The sequence below is a fragment of the Myiozetetes cayanensis genome, unplaced genomic scaffold, assembly GCF_022539395.1.
Source record: "Myiozetetes cayanensis isolate MyiCay16 unplaced genomic scaffold, myiCay2020 scf12, whole genome shotgun sequence".
NCBI classification, from domain to species: domain Eukaryota; kingdom Metazoa; phylum Chordata; class Aves; order Passeriformes; family Tyrannidae; genus Myiozetetes; species Myiozetetes cayanensis.
In genome coordinates, this window is record NW_026086826.1 from 5,971,535 (window position 1) to 5,991,551 (window position 20,017).

Here is a 20,017-nt window from a genome sequence, read left to right on the forward strand (position 1 = left end):
GTGGCACATGGCCAGACAGCAGCTGTGTGTCCTGCCTAGTTCTACCTTCTCTGTCCATTTGGGCTGAAGAAAAACATGTTTAAAAAAAAAAATTTAAAAAGGCAGAAAGGCCATAGGGATGGGCTGTGCATCTCACACACAGCCTGGGGGGTGAGACTTCTATCCCTGTTAAAGAAGACTTTCAACAAATCCCTGGGAAGTCATGACCTCCATGTATGTTTTCTATTTGTTTTTCCACACCAGTTAAACAGTTGTTTTCCAAGCACTTAGGAAAAAAAAAAGAAAAAGAAGAAGCAAGCAACACCAATCCCTCCTACAAGGCCTCCCTCTCCACCTCAACCCTGTCCCTGCTCCCCTCGGTCGCGATGCCAAAATATGCAGCCGGCCTCTCTATCTGAATGAATGTTTTGATTAAGGAAGCTTTAACAAAACACAGTCAGAACAATGATCCCAACCCCTTTCTGCAGGCTTCACCAACTATGCAGTGTATATTTAGGACCAGATTACAGGGACCTGTTCATTAATCGAGTAACGATGACAAGCCTGTAGTGTATGCAAATAAAGGTTTGGGTTTCGGAGGGGAGGGTAAATCTTAACTACCTAATGATACTCCTGCTGCATTTAAAGCCCCTTCAACGCTGGGATTGTTTTGAGGCCAGCTTTCATGAGCTTGCAAACATATGGAAAAGTTCAAGATTTTCTACTTCCCTTCCAAATGCTTTGTTTCCTTTGACAAAGAATACTTTTTTTTTTTCTGTTCTGACACTAAAACCATCACCTATTATATTGCCATGACACCCAAGTCAAGATACTGATCAAAGGGCAAAGCAGGGCAATAAAGTGAAGGGAAAAAAAACAAAACAGGGCCAGAAGGTTTGGGTTTGGGGCTGCTTTATTAAAAAATTGCAGCTCTTTTTCCAAAGGTATTTTTCATTTTGTCTTCTGTTACGCAGTGGGAGAGCAGCTGGCCAGTAGTGGGTACCAACTCAGGTTTGGTTGTCTTAGATATATATTGTTCAGGGCTCTTCAATGAGTTTCTTCCCACCCCTGTTTAGTAAGGTTCTAGGAAAAGCCTGAATGTATATGTGAAGTTTGAAATATTAATTTAATGCAGGGTAAGTCTGATCCGAAGTATATGATTTGCAAAATATCACCTAACTTTGCAAGGAGCAAAAATCTGGTTATGAACACAAACAGCAGCTGGTCTGGACAAGAGACCTCAGGAGCTGACACCACAAGGTTTGCGGTGCAAAGATGGCCATGCCCTCCTGTTTGGTCCTAGAGAAACTCCAGACTGCTCCCAATCCAAGCAGCCTAAGCTTTCTAGTTATGCTGACATCTGAAAAACAAATTGGATGATGACTTTTAAACTAATTTTAATTTTTTTTCAAGGTAGGGTTGTTTGAGAGGTCTAATGTTAGACATAAGGATGGAAAACAGCTCAAGAAAGCACTTGGAAATGGAACAAGAACCAGTAAGGAGAAAAATAAGGAATAATTCAGATTAAATCAGTGAAGTAGAAACAAATTAAGTTGTCCTTGAAACTAATTTCTTTGCATCTAAACTGGTGGAACTCTATAAGCTTTGACTTTGGGTTTATCAGCAATCAGCTCTCCCAGAGGAGAGAAGGTTCAGAGAGAAGTCACCACCAGAGAGCACAACCAATTTACACTGCAGATACCTGATCTACGGCATTCCCTACTCAACAATGCACAATAATGGTGTCAGACCGAGAAATGGGGTGTCCAGGAGTACCAAAGAACACAGTCTTTCCGATAATCTCTAGTGCTAATCCTTCCAAATCAGCCAGGACAACCAAAGCGCCCCCTTGTCCCACATTTTTCCCTTCCCTGTCATAATGAGGAGTAACTTCATCATTCACATAAAACACAAAGAAAGAAAAAGCATTTTGTACATTCAGCCCATGAGATACTGTTCAAAAAACTAACAAGGCTTTTTCATTACTCTTGAACAAGTCTTTCCAAGAAACACTTCATAAACCAGCTCTTTAAAAAGAAAGGAAAGTAAATGCCTTAAAGCAAACATACAGCATTGCACAGAAAGCAGCACGCTACTACCTTGAACTCCAAATGGTTTTACCAATCATTCTTTCATAATCATTTATAGTTTATTCCCTTACTAATAAATACAGGTAGTCAACAATCCTTAAATGTTTTTAACATAAATCAGCTCTTTTTTGTAGGTAAATATATTCCTTTTCTAATAATGCAGCTGTCTGAAAGAAAAATCTTTGCCTTTAAATGTTTTGTTCCAATTTCTCTCTGACTCCCTCTCCTCTCCCATTGCTTTTTTTCATGGAAACTGGAAAGAGGAAGGAAAAAACTTCCAAGGTAAGACAACTCCAAATACAAACATGTAATGAAATTTTTCAAGCAAGAACCTATTTTCAAAACCCACGGCATGAAAATTATCTGGGCATGTTCCAGATTATTAATAAAAAAATAATCTCTGCAGTGTTTTCCCCAGCACTGACATCAACAAGTAGACTTAACTCTCAGTCTGGATCTGTAACCAATTTTCTGAAACACATAAGCCAAAATATAATATTGCTCCAATCTGGAATCTTGTTCTGACATAATATGAAAATTAGACTCTGGAAATTTTGGCTGCACTTCTGTTTTTTCGCTTCCAATGAAACGCTCACAGCATATACCAAGACACGAAGCTGAAACTCAGGTGCGAGCGGAAAGGAAAGCACGATCCCACCACAGCAGACCAGGAGCAGTTCTGAACTATGGGAAAGCAACACCTCTGCAAGCAGCATCCTGTGCTACAGCCCAGAGAGGAGAAGGTGGGAGACAGGCTCAAGCAGGACTGAGCATGGTGTCACCAAACACCCGGTCAGCGTCAGCACCACCAGCAATGTCCTTGGAACAAACACTCCTGGGAGCGTGACTGACCCTTCCCCTGGACCAGCAAACTCCTGGGACTGGCTCCCTTGATGGCTGGGACAAGCTCACACTTGCTTCACTGGAAAGCTCATAATCATTTTCCCTGGAAGAACGAGAGGCTGTGCCAGTTCGCCTGCACTTTGTTACAGCTGAAAATGATAAGATGCTTCCAAAGCGCTGCGTTACAATAGCTGTGCCTTCAGTTTATGGATTTATCTTCCTTTGCCCTAGATAAAACTCCATTCCTTGGACAAATTAGGTCTGCTTGTCATTCAACACTCTACCTAATGGTCTCAGCTGTGTGTTTCTGCAGTTACTGAAGCTGGAGCATTCCACAGATAGTTTTCATTGATTTGAGAAGCGAGCCAGAAATCCAGTCGTATTTTACCCAAAATGACAACAGGGCAAGTTAATGATGTAATTAGAATTATCAGGACCCTTAAATCTTAAAGGACATGTTTAAATGCAGGATGATAACAGTTTTAAAGGGGTACATAATGCAACCTGGAGATTTATAAACAGCAAGTTTATAAAGCGAGGCACTAAACATTTTCTTCTTTAGTTTAGGGAGGGTGATACTGATGTGGGGTTAAGTGTACGGATTTCTAATGTCATGTTATCAAGATCATCATATGCTTTTCAGAAGGCAACACCCTCTACCTAAAGGCTGTGTGTCCACATGAATCCACGGCATTTTGAACTGCAGAGGCAACTTGAGATATGGGTGACATCATTCTAGTAAGGTATAGAAAAACCTTGGTTGTTTCTGAGGGACACAGCTTGGAGAACGGTGCACAGCAATCCCTGATTATCTGATAGGGGTTGAGACCCATCTGCAGGCTGTGGTGAACACTAAGCAATTCCACTGCATAGCTTGCTCTGCTGAGTAGGATGAAGCCAAGACCTTATGTCTCCTGGCAATGAGAAGATTGTTATGCTGAGGTGAGCACAAGGCCTGTAAACTGGGTTAATCACTGGCCTAACTTGATTTATTCGTTTCGAGATCCAAAGATGTCTGGGCCCACTGGAATGGATACAAAGCCTGCTACAGGCATGAAAATATTCTCCATTACTTCAGTGGGCTCTCACTACAGTCTAACACAAACCATAAGGCTCTCTAGAAGAGAGATGCTTTAGAAGTGTCAGGTATGACTCTTGGATTGTGCTGTTAATCCTAAATGGGACAAGGGAAATAACAAGTATGAAACCTGGATAGTTGAGCCAGCAGAAACTGGCTTGAAGAAAACTGTGTATAAAGTGGAGCTGCAGGTCTCTGACATGCCAGATCAGCAATGAGAGAGGGGAAATCATCTTCTCCTGGGACAGGAGCCTCTCCTCAGGTCTGGAGAATGGCTGAGGACAGAAGACAAGAAACAATAGCCAGGAACCACAGATAAAAATTTTTGGGAAAGGCTGAAGGAGAAAAATCTCAGCCTTGGATCTTCAATTTTCCTCTTGATAAAGGAATACAAAAGAACACAGAACCAGCTAATTCAATGCTGGCAAAGATGAATCTGCTTTACAGAACTGTCCTTAAAAAGCAAACAGCTCAAAATCAACCACAGGAAGTAAGTGGTGCAAGGTATCCTTAAACCCAAAACACAAATGCTTAGGTTTGAATAAAGGCTTTTACATCAGATCTAGGGAACAAAACACACCATAAAATTGTTCTGTACCCTACTTTTTCTTCACCAAGGCCTCTGGTCATTAAGCAATTTTTCATCTGTCTCAGGTAAGAAAAAATATCACGTGGAGATAGGCAATTTCCTAATTTTGCACTAATAGATTTTCTGTATTTTAATGTTTCTGGACATACTGACCTCAATTCCCTTGTGAGAGCATCAGACAGAATACAGAAGTTACAGCTACTGATCTAATCCAATACAATTTTCCTTCTAGGGAACTTTTTTTCAAAAGCAGAGAAAGAAACTGACTTCTTTGAGGGGAAAAAAGTCTGGAGAAAGAGCACAAAATACTCCTATCCTATCTTTAGCTTAGAATACTTTCTCTTTGGTATCATTTTGACTCTCTGCCCAGAAACTCCAACATAAGCATCTGGATTACAAAAGTCACAAGAGAATCAAGTGTTTGAGGAAGGCTGTAGAAGAGAGAGAGATGTTTCCTTACTCCACTTTTGGGTCATAGTCTAATTTAGTAAGCTCAGCCCCTTAGAGTTTTACTACGTTTAAATAAGGATTTATACATTCAGAAAAATGGAGTCTGGACAAAAAAAAATTAAAAAAAAAAAAGAGAGAGAGAGAGGGAAAGGAATGAGGAATGTAATATAACCACAGGAAAGCAGAGGTGTTTCCCTTTCACTGCTCTTAATTAAGACAAAGGTCTTCTCATACCTGTAAAGAACTGGGGCAGCACCTGGATTTCACAAAAGAATGGACACATCTTCTAGAAAATACTGTGGCACTCTTGTGTCACAAGATTGGCAGGGGTACCTGCCCTGAACTTTAGGTGATGATACATTTCACTTGGGGTATTTATAGTTTTTCTGCATTTGTAGGCCAATCATTTGTTGTCACCTCATGAGACCTGCAATAGACTCAGCACATGACCAATTCCTCTGCCTACTTTTAATGTCTCCAGAGAGAGATCCCAGGGGGGATGCTTCACATGTAATATTTAAGCCAGGCTAATCTAATTCGGTAACCAAATGGCAAAACTCCCCATGGCAGAACAGAGTCTTTCATCCTTGCAACAAAACACACAGAACAAACTTTGGAATCACCCCAACTGGCCAAACTTGGCCTGAATAGCGAGCTTATTTTAGGTTTTAGTATTTTCTATTTTGTTCTGCTCGCAGTTAAAACAAATGGTATAAAGCTGATTTATGAAAACACCACCAAGCACAAAAACCCTGTACCCAACAGTACTGCACAACATTTAGAGCTCTGCAGGGACCAGCACACAAAGAGGGATTTTAATTTTCCATGGCCTGTACGTGTTATAATCTCCATCAACTGCGTGCACTCTGGGACCATGACTAACACCATTGCTTGAACTCTGACTGGTTGTTGGCTTCCTTCCTCTGCCTTTAACACTGTTTTGAAACCCACATTTGATACAGCAATTTGGAGGGATAAGCAAGCTGTTCCTCTCAAGTTGAACCCACGGGTCTGATACAGGACAATGTGAAAATAAACTGCAGATGTCTGTGAGTCCAAGCAATGGGTGTGAATGGCCACAACTCATCTCAGGGACAGAGGCTTTCTCACTGGAGAAATTACACTGGTAGAGATTAAAAGACAACACAGGACATTCCCACACCAGGACAGTCTTCATGGGTTTGCCTCCTAGTACTCCTTTCATTGCATCCATGGCAAATATAACACCACATCTTGCTTGTTTATTCCATGTTTATCATTTGGGCTGTGCCTCAACACTGCAGGAATAGTGACAACCATAGGATTAACAGGAAAGGAGAAAGAAGAATCTATGTATTAAATGGGAACCTCAGAGTTTCCCATGAAGTGTCAAACTGGTCTGAAAAGCAGATTTCTGCTCCACCAAGGGTTTTTGACAGCTTTGGGTAACTAAGATAAACGGAGACTGAAGGGCTGCCTGAGACACATACAAAATTATTGAATTACGACATGTTTTAGAAGTTATTTACTTTATAGGGTATTAATGTAAGGTCCACTTCCTCTTCATATATAAGCTCAAGTATTATAAAGATTCCAAACACCCCCCTTAATGAGGGGACTATATTCAACAGCCCCTAAAACATCCATAATTACCTTTTTTGCAGGCACATTCCTAGGGAAGCTTCCCAGGCAGTCCATTCCTTGTTCCAAGTAACAAGCAATAGGACAAGAGGAAACAGCCTCAAGTTGTGCCAGGGGAGGTTTAGATTGGATAGCAGCAAAAATTTGATCACCTAAAGGGTTGTCAGGCACTGGAACAGGCTGCCCAGGGCTGTGTTGGAGTATTTAAAAGACGTGTAGATGGGGCATTGGGCAGATGGTTCAGTGGTGGGACTGGCAGTGCTGGGTTAAATGGTTGGACTTGATGATCTTGGGGGTCTTTTTGAACCTGAACCACTCTATAGTTGCCCAGAGCCCAATTAAAACCACGGAAATTCCACTCTCACCAGGCAAATGAGGCACGTGTGGAAAGAAAACACAGGGCATCAAAAAGGAAGAGGGGGAAAGAGGAGACGGAGCATAAAGTGATGGCTGGGATAATGCTATTAAAGCAGATGATTTGTTCTCAATTATCTGGCCCGTCTGGAACAACTTTGCTCACCTGAGAAGTGTCATGGTTGAATATCACAGCATTCAGGTCTCCACAGTTGTAATGCTTGATGAGATCTTCGGTGGTATACGGGGCCTGCAAGCTGCCTGCTCGAAGGCTCTCGTGCTGGAGCAGAGTCTGGTTCAGAGCAAACAGCACCTGCAGAAACACAGACAGGAAAGGAGGTGATAAGTTAAAGATAGTAGGAATCAAAACAGCAAAGCCTAAAAACTCTCCTGCACCCGAGGTCTATTCACGTGATCCATTCTGGCCCACGGCAACAAGGGCTGGTCTTTAGGCATTCCCAAATGGAAAAGCATTCAGATGCAAGGCCCCCTAAACAGCAAAAGACCACATCATAGACCCCTTGATGTTCCTCACAGAGTATAACTTCACAACAAATATATTGCTTATAGGCAGTCTGGAAACTCTCGGGCTCTCTGGGCTGGTTAATTGGCTACATGACAGAAATTGGAATTAAAAAGCCCCTAAATGAAGAAACTTCTATTGCCTCTGACTGCATCCTGTCCCCTAGCTTAAATCCAAAGCCCAGTCTCAGCTGAAAGGTTTTTGATAAAAATCAAAATCTTCTGAACTTCTGAAGTCACAGGTGTTGTATTGGGACTTTGTGCGTTCTTGGAGTAGCAGAAACTTCAGGAAATTCATTATCAACCTCCCTTCTTTAGTCTTTCCCCCTTCACCCACCCATCTGCAAAGCAAACAGAGATACAGATTTATAACACTGCTCCAGCAGACTAGTCCCATGTCCCCATCCCAAATTTGAAAATACCAAAGAAACAGAAGCACTCTTTACTGTGTAAATTTGGGTAACCAAGAAAATAAATATCCTTAAAGATTAGCATCCCCCTGCCCTTGCATTAACCAAAAGACCCCCCCAAAAAAACTCATTAAAAAAGCCCAAGCAACCCCACACTCAAAAAAACCGCAAAAAACAAACAAACAAAAACCCTGTACTAAATTTGCCGTGAATTACCACAAATCTTTTTAGTTTTATGACAGGCTATGGGAATAATTTATACCAGTTACTGAACCACCAAGTCTGGCCTTTCATGTTCAGTTTTCCAAGAACCTTCCAAGAAAACTTGATAAAAATGTAGGTGAATAAATCAGAAGAACAGCAGTTAAGACAGTTTGTCACAAACTACATAAATAAACAAACACACTTTTCCTAAAATGAAATGATATGTGGTGACAGGAAATTCAGATTTCTGACAAATTATATTGATGTGCTATTTTTCATGAAAAGACTCCTGCATCTCTCAGTCTCACATTTCACCACTTTTTCAGCTTTTCTCATTGATAACAGCAATGTGTCCTATCCTTCCCAGAGAATAACCATCATCTCAAAATCTTATTGGTTTAAAATTGTGTTCCCATTGAATTTTATCTGAAGGTGAAGGAAAGCAAAAAGTCAATTAGGCTGTATATGCCTCACGTATATAACAAATAGGCTGGGATATTTTAGTATGATTAATAATACAAAGCTGTTAAATGTGAACTAACATACAAAAACTGGCTGAGGAAAACCAAATGTTATTTTTTAATTTACTTTATAAAAAAAAAAAAAGTCTTTCAAGTGAACCTGTTATACCTCAATTCAGCAATCAGTTCCCCATTAAGATCCAAGCCTAAAAGATTTCCTTGCCCAGATCTAAGGGTCTCTTTAGGCTTTTCTACAAAGACATCAGCCAGGACCACAGCCTGAAGTTAAGCATCTTCCTAACTTGGTTTTTCCCTAATTTAAAAAATATGCAAAAAATACAGTTTGAAAAATTTCTAACCTTTGAAAGCATCTGAGCTTTCTTCTTTTTCCCCTAAGGGCTACAGCTCGAAGAGGAAATGGTTCATCCCAGGATTTCCTGGGGATTCTAAACATTTTGACTAATAAAAATAAAAGCTTAGAAAAACATTGACAGGAAAAATGAGAGCAGAGGTTTTCCCAAAATGCTTTTAGCAAAATCCTTCTCGTTTTTGATTTTTTAAACAGTGGATGTTGCTGGATTTTTATATACGAAAATATGTATACACACAGGCACACACACATATACAAACCACCACCAAACCCTGAGGGCAAGACAGGGTGTTTTATGACAAAATAATAAGATGGCAATAAACAAATCCTTACTTTACTCCCAATGCCTTTTTTTTCTCCTTTTTTATTTTTTTATCTGTTATTCTGGCTTCCTGGGGAAACCAGTCCTGTGCATTAATGCTCTGGGTCTGCCTGTCTCCTCCTAACAAATTTGGAACCTATTGGTTGATTTTGGTCACATTTGCACAGGGTTTTCTTAAAGAAAATTGTCTGTATGTTCCTTAAAAACCAGTGTCAGACTGCAGAAAACCCCACAGTACAAATTCACTTCTTATAAGACACCAAAGACTCCACATGAGAGAGAAGGAGTTCTTTGGGGTTTACAACAGCAGATGGAACCCCATGATCTGGTCCCAACACTTCTTTAGTGCCAGGACGTTCACACCCCTGCTTTCTGCCTCAGGGCAGCTTTGGGACCTAGATGTGATGCTGGGCACCAGCTTGGGGATGGTCCTGTGCAGGGCCAGGAGTTGGACTCGATGATTCTCGTGGGTCCCCTCCAACCCAGCACACTCAGTGATTCTGTGATCCAGCACGCTGCTGCCCCTGGGGGAGAGCCCATCGCTGGGTTCAAACCACTGCCCCAAAAAACAGCTCAAGAGGCTTTATTTCAGGAGGAAAGTTAAAATCAGAAATTCAAACACTTGAATATGCTAAAGGAAAACTGTAACCACTTAGCAGACTTCTAGAGAAGTCATGCTTAATCAAGCCACAACCACCATGGGTTTAGGTTGGGCAGCTCAAGACAAAGTTAAAGAGAAGTGGGGTCTCGTCACAGTCGCCTCCTTGTTGGCTGGATTTGTAGACCATTTCCTTCAGAGTCAGGTTAAAGCCATCTTAAAACCTGAATTTATTTTTCCTTACTGTTCAGATAATGCCACAAAAACAACGCTGTTTCCTTTCCTTCTCTCTATCTTAATATCAATGACCCCACGACCTCCAGCCTAAACCCCTATCTGAGTTAAATCTCCCAGAGGTGCCTGAGATTACTGAGCAACTGATGACTTCAAAATAAACACACTTAGAGCAACTGCCTATACACAGTCCCACCTAATAAACAGAGCAGACAGGATTTGTTCTGGGAAGCGATGGGAAGTTATGACTTTGGCTCTGGGAAAGTGCATTTTTATTCACACAATTTATGGTCCTCACCCTGGTGTGCTTTGAAGACATTTTTGCACGTCTGTCTCTGGCCCCCACTGGTTTTGACTGATCAACCTTTTTATCTGAGACGGTGCCGTTCACCCAAAACACAGATTTTATTTGGGTGTTTGGAGACACCAGCTCAGCCCTCAGGGCAGACCGAAGGGTCCTGCTTTACTGCCAGCGAGAGCGGGTCCCACCAGTCCTACACAGCACCAGGAACCACCGGCCCAGACGTTTCAGGAGTTGTTTTGCACAGTCTGTGGCCATGACAAGCACAAGGGGATGGACTGTTGAGGCCTCAGCTAACAGCTGTACTGCCTACCTTGACACTCAGAGAGTATTCTCCCTCCTCACACTCATCAAATACAGCATCATTCCTTTTTGTGTCAGCTGTGGACAGGTGGACCTGCCTACCTGTGGAACCAAGAGAAAAGGTTTCTAAGTCCACCTTTTTTATCTGACTAAGGTCCCAAATAGTGGTACAAGGGAAAAACAGCTTTGTGGGAGCACCTAATAGGCCACGTTAAATTAAGGAAAGCTCCTTACTAGCAGATAAAGCTCTTAAGCAGTCCCAAACCTTCTTATGAAATATATTGCTAATAAAACAAACAACAAATTCAGGAACTAGAACGGAAGAAATAAGTTTTTTGTTAAGCTTAAGACAAGTTGGAAATGTGTTCTTCTGGTGTGTCTGCTATACAGGAGGCTTGAGGATGAAAGGCAAGCCTAGGAAAACTCTCAGGCCAAACTTAGCATCCACAGGACTCCAGTAGCTGGAGTTACAGGATGACCCCTGCACAGACCCACGATTAATAACAATACCACAAAAACAAGTACTTAAATTTCATGCTATGATGTCAACTCTTGAGCAGGCAATGTACTGTTTTCCTTTGCTCTCTCTTTTGGACACGTGCCACCACAATGCAAATACTAAATAAGCATTACTGGAAGAGTTTGAGTGACTATATCCTGTCACTGCCCAAATTGCAATTCTGGAAAAGAAATGCCCCCTCTCCTATTCTTCAAAACAAACTGCAATATAAATATTGAGATATACAGTTCTGCAGGGGTTCTGCTTTTGTAGTTATCCTAATCTGTAATCAAATAGAAAATCAAATATACAGTTTCAGGTCAAAATAGTGACTTGGGGAGGAAAAAAAAAAAGAAAAATGCAAGTCCCTGATTTTCCAGATTAATGAAAAGCCATAAAAGTGCTTGCCCAAATCTGTTCGGTTCCATTGGTTTCCAGAAGACGGGTTTCCCCTTTCCTTGAATCTCTTGTGCTGTTGCTAGGAATTAGTGAGCTGTGAAACTCACCTAATGAGGTCAGCATCAGGAAATAGCTTTGGAAAAACAGGTCCTGGGGGATCTACTAAAGGACTCCCCCAGTGTCCAAACGAAATCCTGGATGCATCGGCACATTGTACGGCCGGGGCTGTGAGAGGAACGAGCCCGACTTTGTTGTTGTTTTTCCTATAAAGGGACAGCTAAGGAAAGTGAAACTATTAACTCATCCACTGGAATTTCTACTCACAAACCGTGCCCCCTGTTAAAGCTGCTCATAAAAGCCTTTCGGCTAGTTAGTTCCATATGTTCCCCAAACCCGCAGTTATTGCTTCTGAAAGGCAGGAGTAGTTAACAGTCTGCGGCTTGGCACTGACCAGGGAGACCTAAGGACCTCGCTTTTCCCCCCCTCCCTTTCAAACTGCCAATTAACCAGCTTAATAAAACAGTTTGAATCTGACCAAGGTGCTTGGAGAAACCCCGAGCCACCACCCATCCTACGGCTTATCCTCGCCGGTGACACACGGACACGGCCCAGGGCAGAGCAGTCACGCTACTAGTGTGCAGTCCTGGGGACTAAGACTGGTTTTCTTGATTCTGGGAAAGCTGCAGGGAGACTGGGACTCCAGCCTTCAGCCCTACATGCCCAAAGCTCCTGCTGAAGTTGATTTCCAACAGCCTGACTTCAGCCCTCTGACTCCTCCCTTTACGCAGAGTTCCCATTATGAACTTGCACATGCAAAAGTAATTTTTTTTTTAATGTTATTTTCACTGTGTTTTGACTGAATCAAGGCAGTTAAAAACAACACAAAATTTCTAAACAGAAAACACTGCAGTGGGCATGTCACCCCCGTTCCGTCAGTCCCAAGCCCCCAAAACTGGAGAAGGGCTCTTCTGGTTGATGGCAGCTGTCACACATTCCCTGGCTGACCCTACTACACTGGTGCTTCTGCAGGCTGGGGCAGCCAAATAGTGCAGACAGAACCCGGAGAGCAGCTGTTTAGGGTTTGGTGGGTTACCTGATATAACAGGCAAGATAGCTAGTTTGTGGTCTTAGATGCAAGTCTTCTCTTGACAAGGTCATTAAGACAACAAACAAAGACCATTAGAATTAATTTCTGTCTTGAAAACGCTCTAAAAACATATATTCTCTCTCTATATATACAAACACACACCCACCATAAACACCACACCCACCTTAAATAGGTCAAAAACCAAGTAAGGTCTTAAATATATAAACAGCAGCAGCTGTAGCAAAGATACTACTGGAAGGAGGGTAAGATCTGAAAACTTTTCTTCTAAAGGTAATGAACTCTGTTACTTTCTAAAGGCACTCAGAGTCCCTATTAAAGTAGAAGAAAGGGAGGAGGGAAAAGAGCTTTGATATGGAATTTCCATCCTTTCCCCTTTTGTGAATCACCACACTGTGGTTGAAGGATGTTTTAGTTTCAGTGCCCTCACCACATCATCAGCACAGTCTCTTTTGCCAGTAACTCAGCTTGATGTCCAACCTGTCAGGGTGTAAGTGAGCAGTGACTCTGTAGGATAACTCTCTGCTTTGGTCAATGTCCAAACTCAGCCTTAGGGAAATAAATTAAGAAGTAACAGGAGGATGGTTTTGCAACCTAATCAAAACCGAAACACTGGAAGGGACAGAATTACCTCTCTTAAATCTGCAGTCTAAATGTAGGGCTTGTGTGGATTTTCTATGTGGGATTTACTCATATCCAGTACTTCTGTATCGGTCTAGTTTCTCAGCTGTACTGAGCTCAGTAGATTAATTCTGATGAGCAAACCTGTCTGAAAAGCGAAATATTTTTCCCAAATGAGTTACACTCTGAGCAGTTTAATTCTGAAAGTGTTTTTTCAATGAAGTGCAACCAGTTCCAGCAACCAACACCGCTGCCCGGCAGTGATGGCTCGCAGGTCCAAGTGACAGTGGTTAAACTTCTGGAGTGCAGTCTTAGATCTTGTCAGCAAAAAGGTTCACTGGACATGGCCCTGCTGCCTGTTTGGTGATGCCGTGGGCTTGGCTATCAGCCTGACTCCTCCATACCTCTGTGTCCCTCCCCAACCTGTTTCTTCCTGTGCCACCACCCCAGCAAGCCCAGCTTGGCCTCCAGTCCCACCCAGTCATTCCCATCCCGGAGGTATCTCACCACTTGCTAGTCAAGAGAAAACCTCCATATTCCAAAACCCAAATGCTGCCTCAGTGTCAGGGAAACTCACCCTCCCCACACACACCGTGTAACACAAGAGCTCTGTGGGCACTGGCAGTTTGTGAGGAGGTTTCTGGAGAAGGGCAGTGCTCCAGGAGCGGTGCCGCGGGGGCTGCGGCGCTCAAGGTTGCTCAAAGGTGTCGTTGAAACAAGAACAGCCATCCCAGATAAGTCCAACACTCCCCAAAAGTGTCTGGTAACAGATACTTTGGGAAAGCATGTAAGAAATGAGGTGAGTAGAGGGTGAACTTCTCTCAGACAACACTTCCCATCTCTTGGAAATCTGCCAGTTGGGGAGCTTGTGGATGAAAAAAACCTCTTCTCCTATCACTCCTTCCCACCCACCTCCCTGCTCCCCATGCCTCCACCTCAAAATTATCCCCGTGCTTGGTTGCACCACTCAACTGAAGAGCAGCCATCTGCCTGATGTGTGCACAGACGAGCTCACAGCCTACTACTTTGCTCAGCAATTGCATTCCCCAAATGGATGCCTGGCAGGACTCCCAAAGGGCAGTGCCCACGATCACTTTTCTCCACCTTAAATGGGCACATTGTCCCTGCTTTCAGGATCTTCACCTTCAAAGGGGGCACATGAAATCCTTCCCAAGAACCTGAAACTACATTTGTGCTCCTGACTCATGAGTAAAATTGTTACTGGGCCCTTCTGGGGTTTCAGTTTTTCTTTTTTGTGTGCACTGCAACAGAAGGAATGTGGGAACGTGCCCCGAGCTGAGCGTACCAGTCGGCCCCAGTGACGAGTGAGCAGCAATGAAAGGGGCACCCTCACGGAAAAAAGCACAGCTCTGGGGCGGTTTGGGGAACTCCTGGGTTTAGGCATCCAGCCTGAGACATTTTTTAAGAAGTCTAGTTTCATGATATGCTAAGCATCCACCCATTGAAAAGTGCAACCTGTCCTGGGTATATTTAATTTGGGGTTTATTCATATTACTGCTTGATTTTTGAACTGTTGCTTTTTAATTACCAGCTGAAGCTACATAGTAAAATGGACTAGCCCCACAGGCATGTTTTTCTTTCTATTATATTACAGTGAGGCAGCAGATTAACTCCTTCAGACGTCCCAGCTTAACACCTCGCGATGCCAGCACGGCCCCTTTCCAGACTGCTGCTCCTGAAGCAAGAACAGCTGAAGGGGACATATATCTTTATGTCCTGTATTTCCAACTCCCAGCCCAGGGTATCAGCACAAGCAGGTGCCAATTTCAATATGTGTCAGCATGCTGGAGCATAAATCTCAGCCCATCGGGAAGGGGAGCAATTTCCAGTGAGCCAGATGGAGCTGCAACCTCTGGCCAAGGACAAACACTTTGGGGCAACAACTGTCTCAGTTTTCTAGTCTCCATGTGAGCATAACTGAGTTGACAGCTGTAGAAAAGGGAATGTTTCCTAAGCCTGAAGGGGACTTCATCCTCATGAGGTCAGAAGGGAAAGAGGGGGGTGGGGGGAAAATCACAAAAAGTCAAGATTTGGAACAACATGAGAAAAGGAAGCCTTCAAGAGGAAGCAGGGAGCTGAACTCATAAGGGATAAGCACTTGTTGTGGATTGTTGGTTCTTCTTTTAGCTTAGCATTATCTCAAGTTCGAATTAATATTATTATGCAACATGTTTTTGCCGTTGTGGGAAACAGTGACCAAGCATGGGGTACCCCACGCCTGCTAATAAACACAAAGCTTGATCTGGCAGACTGCTCTTTTCAGGACTTCCTCACAGCAATTCCTGCTTCAGGGGCCTTTCTGAGGGAGATACAGCAAAGGGAAAATGTACAGACAGAGATGCCCAAGACAAAAAGAAAAAAAAAAAAAAGTCATTTTGGAGCTCAGGGCACATGGGGAAGAGGGGAGCATCCAATCCCTTATAGGGACTGCACATTACAGCCCTGACGCAGCCTACAGGATTTTTGCCTGGAAGGAGCAAGTTACACAAAAATTATTCAAAATTCAGTTAGCCAGGAAAAGAAGGTGACCTACCCATCAAATCACAGCAGCTCAAATTTCTAATATCTACTTGTAGCCAAGCACTTGCCTTCAAATTAAGCAGAGGCCAAGAATAATTACTTACTCTTCGCTGAGATATTTACATCAATTATTCGGCAAATAAATTCAGCTAACAAATAGCTTCAAGGAAACTGCAATCTATTCACAGTCAAGCTGCCAAGACAGAAGATATTTATAAAATTAATTATTTGTAGCCAGTTTCTCTGTTAGCTGTCAAGGTCAGAATGATAAATTCAGTCACTTTATTTTCTACTATATATTAGGCTTCCTCAATCTAATTCTACTGTTTATGAATTATGGGAGGTTATCTTTCAAGAGATGGCTATAACAGTTATATTTTTATTATCATTGGAACTAAAAGATCTTATTTCTTGAAGCTTTTTTAAGCCTAGGCTAAACAGTCTCCACTCCAGTCAGAAAATGCCTATGAAATCAACTACCAGTGAGGATTTGCTGCTCAGGAATCAAGAAGAGACTTTTCAGATTTTTGCTCTCCTGGGTAAAGCCAAGAATCAGATATTGCTGTAAAACATTTAGATAAACTGGCAGCTTCTGAAAAAATCCCTTCATTTAAGTAACACTTCTGTTTTCTTTTTTCTTCTAACTAAGAAGAACAGATCTAGAAGAATATTCACTTCACAGCTTCAAATATTCCTCCCCTATGTGGCATATTTGCTCACATAAATAAATAATAATAATAAAGAGAGTAATTAATACTGCTTTCAGGCATTATTCTGGTCCACACACACAAACAGCAGCAAAAATACCTGAAAGAGATCTGCCTCAGGTTCACCTTCTGCCCCCTTAGCCATACTTCCTCACTCTTAGATGCAGTTCCAGAAGTTGAATCAAACTCTTTCCCCCTCTCCTCTTTTTCCTTGCCTGTTTAGTACTGGTGGCTCTGTAAATACACCCATGGCTAAGCAGGCACACACTGCTATCCCCTGAAACACACCATCAATGCCCAGCAGGTTTTTCCCTCTCCAGCTGTGCCTCATCAGGAAGATTCCCAGAAATCCCACAGCCACTAAGGGCATTGCACATGAGGACGCAGCTCAGACAAGTCCTAAGGACCCCAAGGGGAGAGAAAAAACACTTGAAAGAAAATCTCTTTGCTGTAGCCCTGGAGAAATATGGATGAATAGCAGCCTTTTGCACAATCATGACTCTGGGGCTGGAGCTGAGAGGCTTCATCCCACTGTTCCACCCCAGGACAGCAGGGGAGACATCCAGGCAGGAGTCCCAAAGCAGGGGTGTGGGTACTAAGCAGAGCAGAGGGCATTGCTTCCAGGTTTGACTTCACTTCCTAAGCCTGACTCCTAGGAGCACAAGGAGTTTCAGAGCCAGTCTCATCTGGTGTAATTTAGCGTCGTCCCGATGATCGACACGCGCTGAAATCCTGCCTGCACACCCCGGAGGAGGAGACGGGGATGATGCAGGGGGTAGGAAATGACATCCTTCACGAACCTGTGGGATATCAGCTCATTCTGGAGACAACATCTGTTCTGCATTTCTTCCCTGCTCATGATCTTTTTACCTTCCATAAAGTAGGTGAGCCGGGGAGTAGGTTCAGGTGGCTTTACAGGCCACTTTCTTTGCATATGGAGGTTGATCAGCTTAACATGCCCCAACCACGCTTTGCTAGTTCACCTGGCAGGGAATTTTGCCCCGTGTTTATATTTTGCTCAAGAGCAGCTATGCTTGCCATTTAATTTTTCCTCAAATTTTGAGATGTAATTACAGAATTCTAAGAAACTTAGCTCGGATTTTGAGTAGCAAATGCTCAGGATCACTTAGAAATGAGGTGAAGCTCTGGAATTATTCATTGAAGGCACAAGCAATAAACATACCTGCGAAAAATGTCAGAGAGTTTATACAGAGAGGCAAAAATTGAATAGATTGCAAAAGAAGTTTCTCAGGAAAAATACTTTACTGAGCTCTGGTAACTAGAAGTTACTGGATTCAATGCATTAGGACACAAACACTACTAAAACAAAGACTTCATGGAGTCTTGTTTAAATTGCAAATACTGACTCTTTCACTGACCTCTCCTCTTTGCCTTTAGGAAACTAAATTACATTTTAGGTTGCCTGTTTTCATCACATTTTGCTTTGGGCACAAATGACTGAGAGAAAAAGCTCTGCTTTTTTTATGCTGATAGAAACTGAAAAGAGATTAACCAAAAAGCAATAAACTATTCCCTCTGAACTGTAAGCCCTAAATTTTCTTATTAGTGTCTACCCACACTAATTTGAAACTTAGCAAGGCTGGTTTTCTCCAAAGCTGTCAGCTGAAATAAGCTAGTTCTGTCCTTGCAGGCTGCATTTGCCAAAGGTCTTTCTGCTTTCAAAACACTCCCCCTCCACCAAATATATCAAGATTGTTGCCCTTTTCAGAATGTCCCACAGGTATATCATGATGTTAAAGAGGGAGCAAAAATATCATGGTATTTTTCAAGCTATTATCATGGGAATGCTTTGCACACAGGAATCTCAGAGTGAAGTCAAGCCCCGTGCATAGCTCTGAAGGCAGATGGATGAGTGTAGGAGCCAGTGACTTGCAAAGATTGCAGAGCCATTAAGAAAGTCCTGAGAGGAGGGGAAGGACTCCTGATGCAAGAAGACACTAGTTCTGCGAAAGATCCACAATATCCCTTTCAGTTACAATGCGAGTTGCTCAAGAAAAGCAATCCCCATTGTCTTCTCTTTGGACTCTTCATAAGAGCACTGGGAATGGCAGAGCAGATGTCCCTGTAGCATCCCATGAAGGCTCTAGCCCATCCCTAGCACTTTTACCAGCCTCTTCTCTAATAAATTCAGAAGCTCTGGCACATGAAAGTTTCCAGATGATACTGCAAGCCACCTACTCAGGACTAACTCGAGTCCCCTTGCCTCTGTCACACTGCATGACCAAGAGACCAACTCCCAGCTGGCACTGGCATTCCTCAGAACTGGTCCTCCCCACTACCATGCAGTCTTGGGCAGAGTTTGACCCTTTGTATTCACAACTAAATGCTACCAGATGGATGCATCAGTTCAAAGGCTGGTGGAAACAATTAAGATTACAGGAAGCTGCATTTATCCCTCCACCTATAGCACTGAATTAATCACGGCTGATAGGGATCTAAGTGGAGCAACGAGGTCTTGCCTTCCTATCCCACTCAAGGCTCTGATTTATATCACTACCTGTCAAGAGATGGCAGAAGATTGCCCAGTAGCTGCTGAATGCTTCTCTCCCACCCTCTCCCTCTCCTGGGGAGACAAATATAAGCCAGGACATTCCTGCTCTGCTCAGGATGCCATGAAACCTAACCTCCTGTTGACACAAGCATTAGGCCCCAGGACTGTATAACAGGTCACTGACAGAAAGATATAAGATAGAGCTTCCAAATTCAGCTGGCCACACACAGGCAGGCACTGGAGTGGGCGTGCTGCTGGCTCCCAGAGCCTGCATACCTGTGAAGGACACCCAATAGCTGAGGGACACCCATGGGCACAGCCCTCGTCAAACACTTTTTCAGTGGTGTCTTCTGGTAGGTTCAGTGGCTGATTCTGCTTGAGATTTTTATGGGGCTTTTATTAGCTGTTTCCTTACCAGGCTTCAAAGGTTGGATTTCATTCTAAACACAGGAAAAATCCAGGGACCGCTGGACAGCTGTGTCCCTACAGCTGCTATTAAAAGAACGATAAAGGGGGAGTGCCAGAACCCATCCAATACTGGATGGGACTGGAAGTCTGAATGCCCACACGTCAATTTAAATATTTGGGCTCAAGTAAGTTAAACCTTCAGCGCTCTGCCAGCAGTCTAGGGTCAAAGACTGAAAGGGGACCCTCAGTAACTGTGAGCTCAGTGCTTTCTTTGGAAGCAGATCTCCTGAAGGCTGGTTCCTCCCTCTTCCAGCAACACGCTGATGCCCACATTTCATGTCAAGCATGAAATGGGAATGGACCTGTTACCATACACTGAGCATTTCTCCATCCGTGGGAGGCAAAGCAAAGACAAACAAGGAGGCTTGAGTCAACACAAGGGTTAATTTAAGAACTGAGCTTACTTAAAATAAAAGTTGTCACCAATCAAAAAGAAC

The 20,017-nt window shown here is 42.9% G+C and overlaps 1 protein-coding gene across 1 annotated transcript in view; it reads right to left on the reverse strand.

Annotated features, from left to right (window-relative positions):
* The window catches only part of TRABD2B (TraB domain containing 2B), a 274,824-nt gene that overhangs the window by 119,291 nt on the left and 135,516 nt on the right, over nt 1–20,017 (reverse strand). Inside the window, exon 3 of the mRNA XM_050307303.1 lies at nt 7,170–7,316. Coding sequence (XP_050163260.1) covers nt 7,170–7,316 — 147 coding nt within the window. The remainder of the gene's footprint in view (nt 1–7,169; nt 7,317–20,017) is intronic.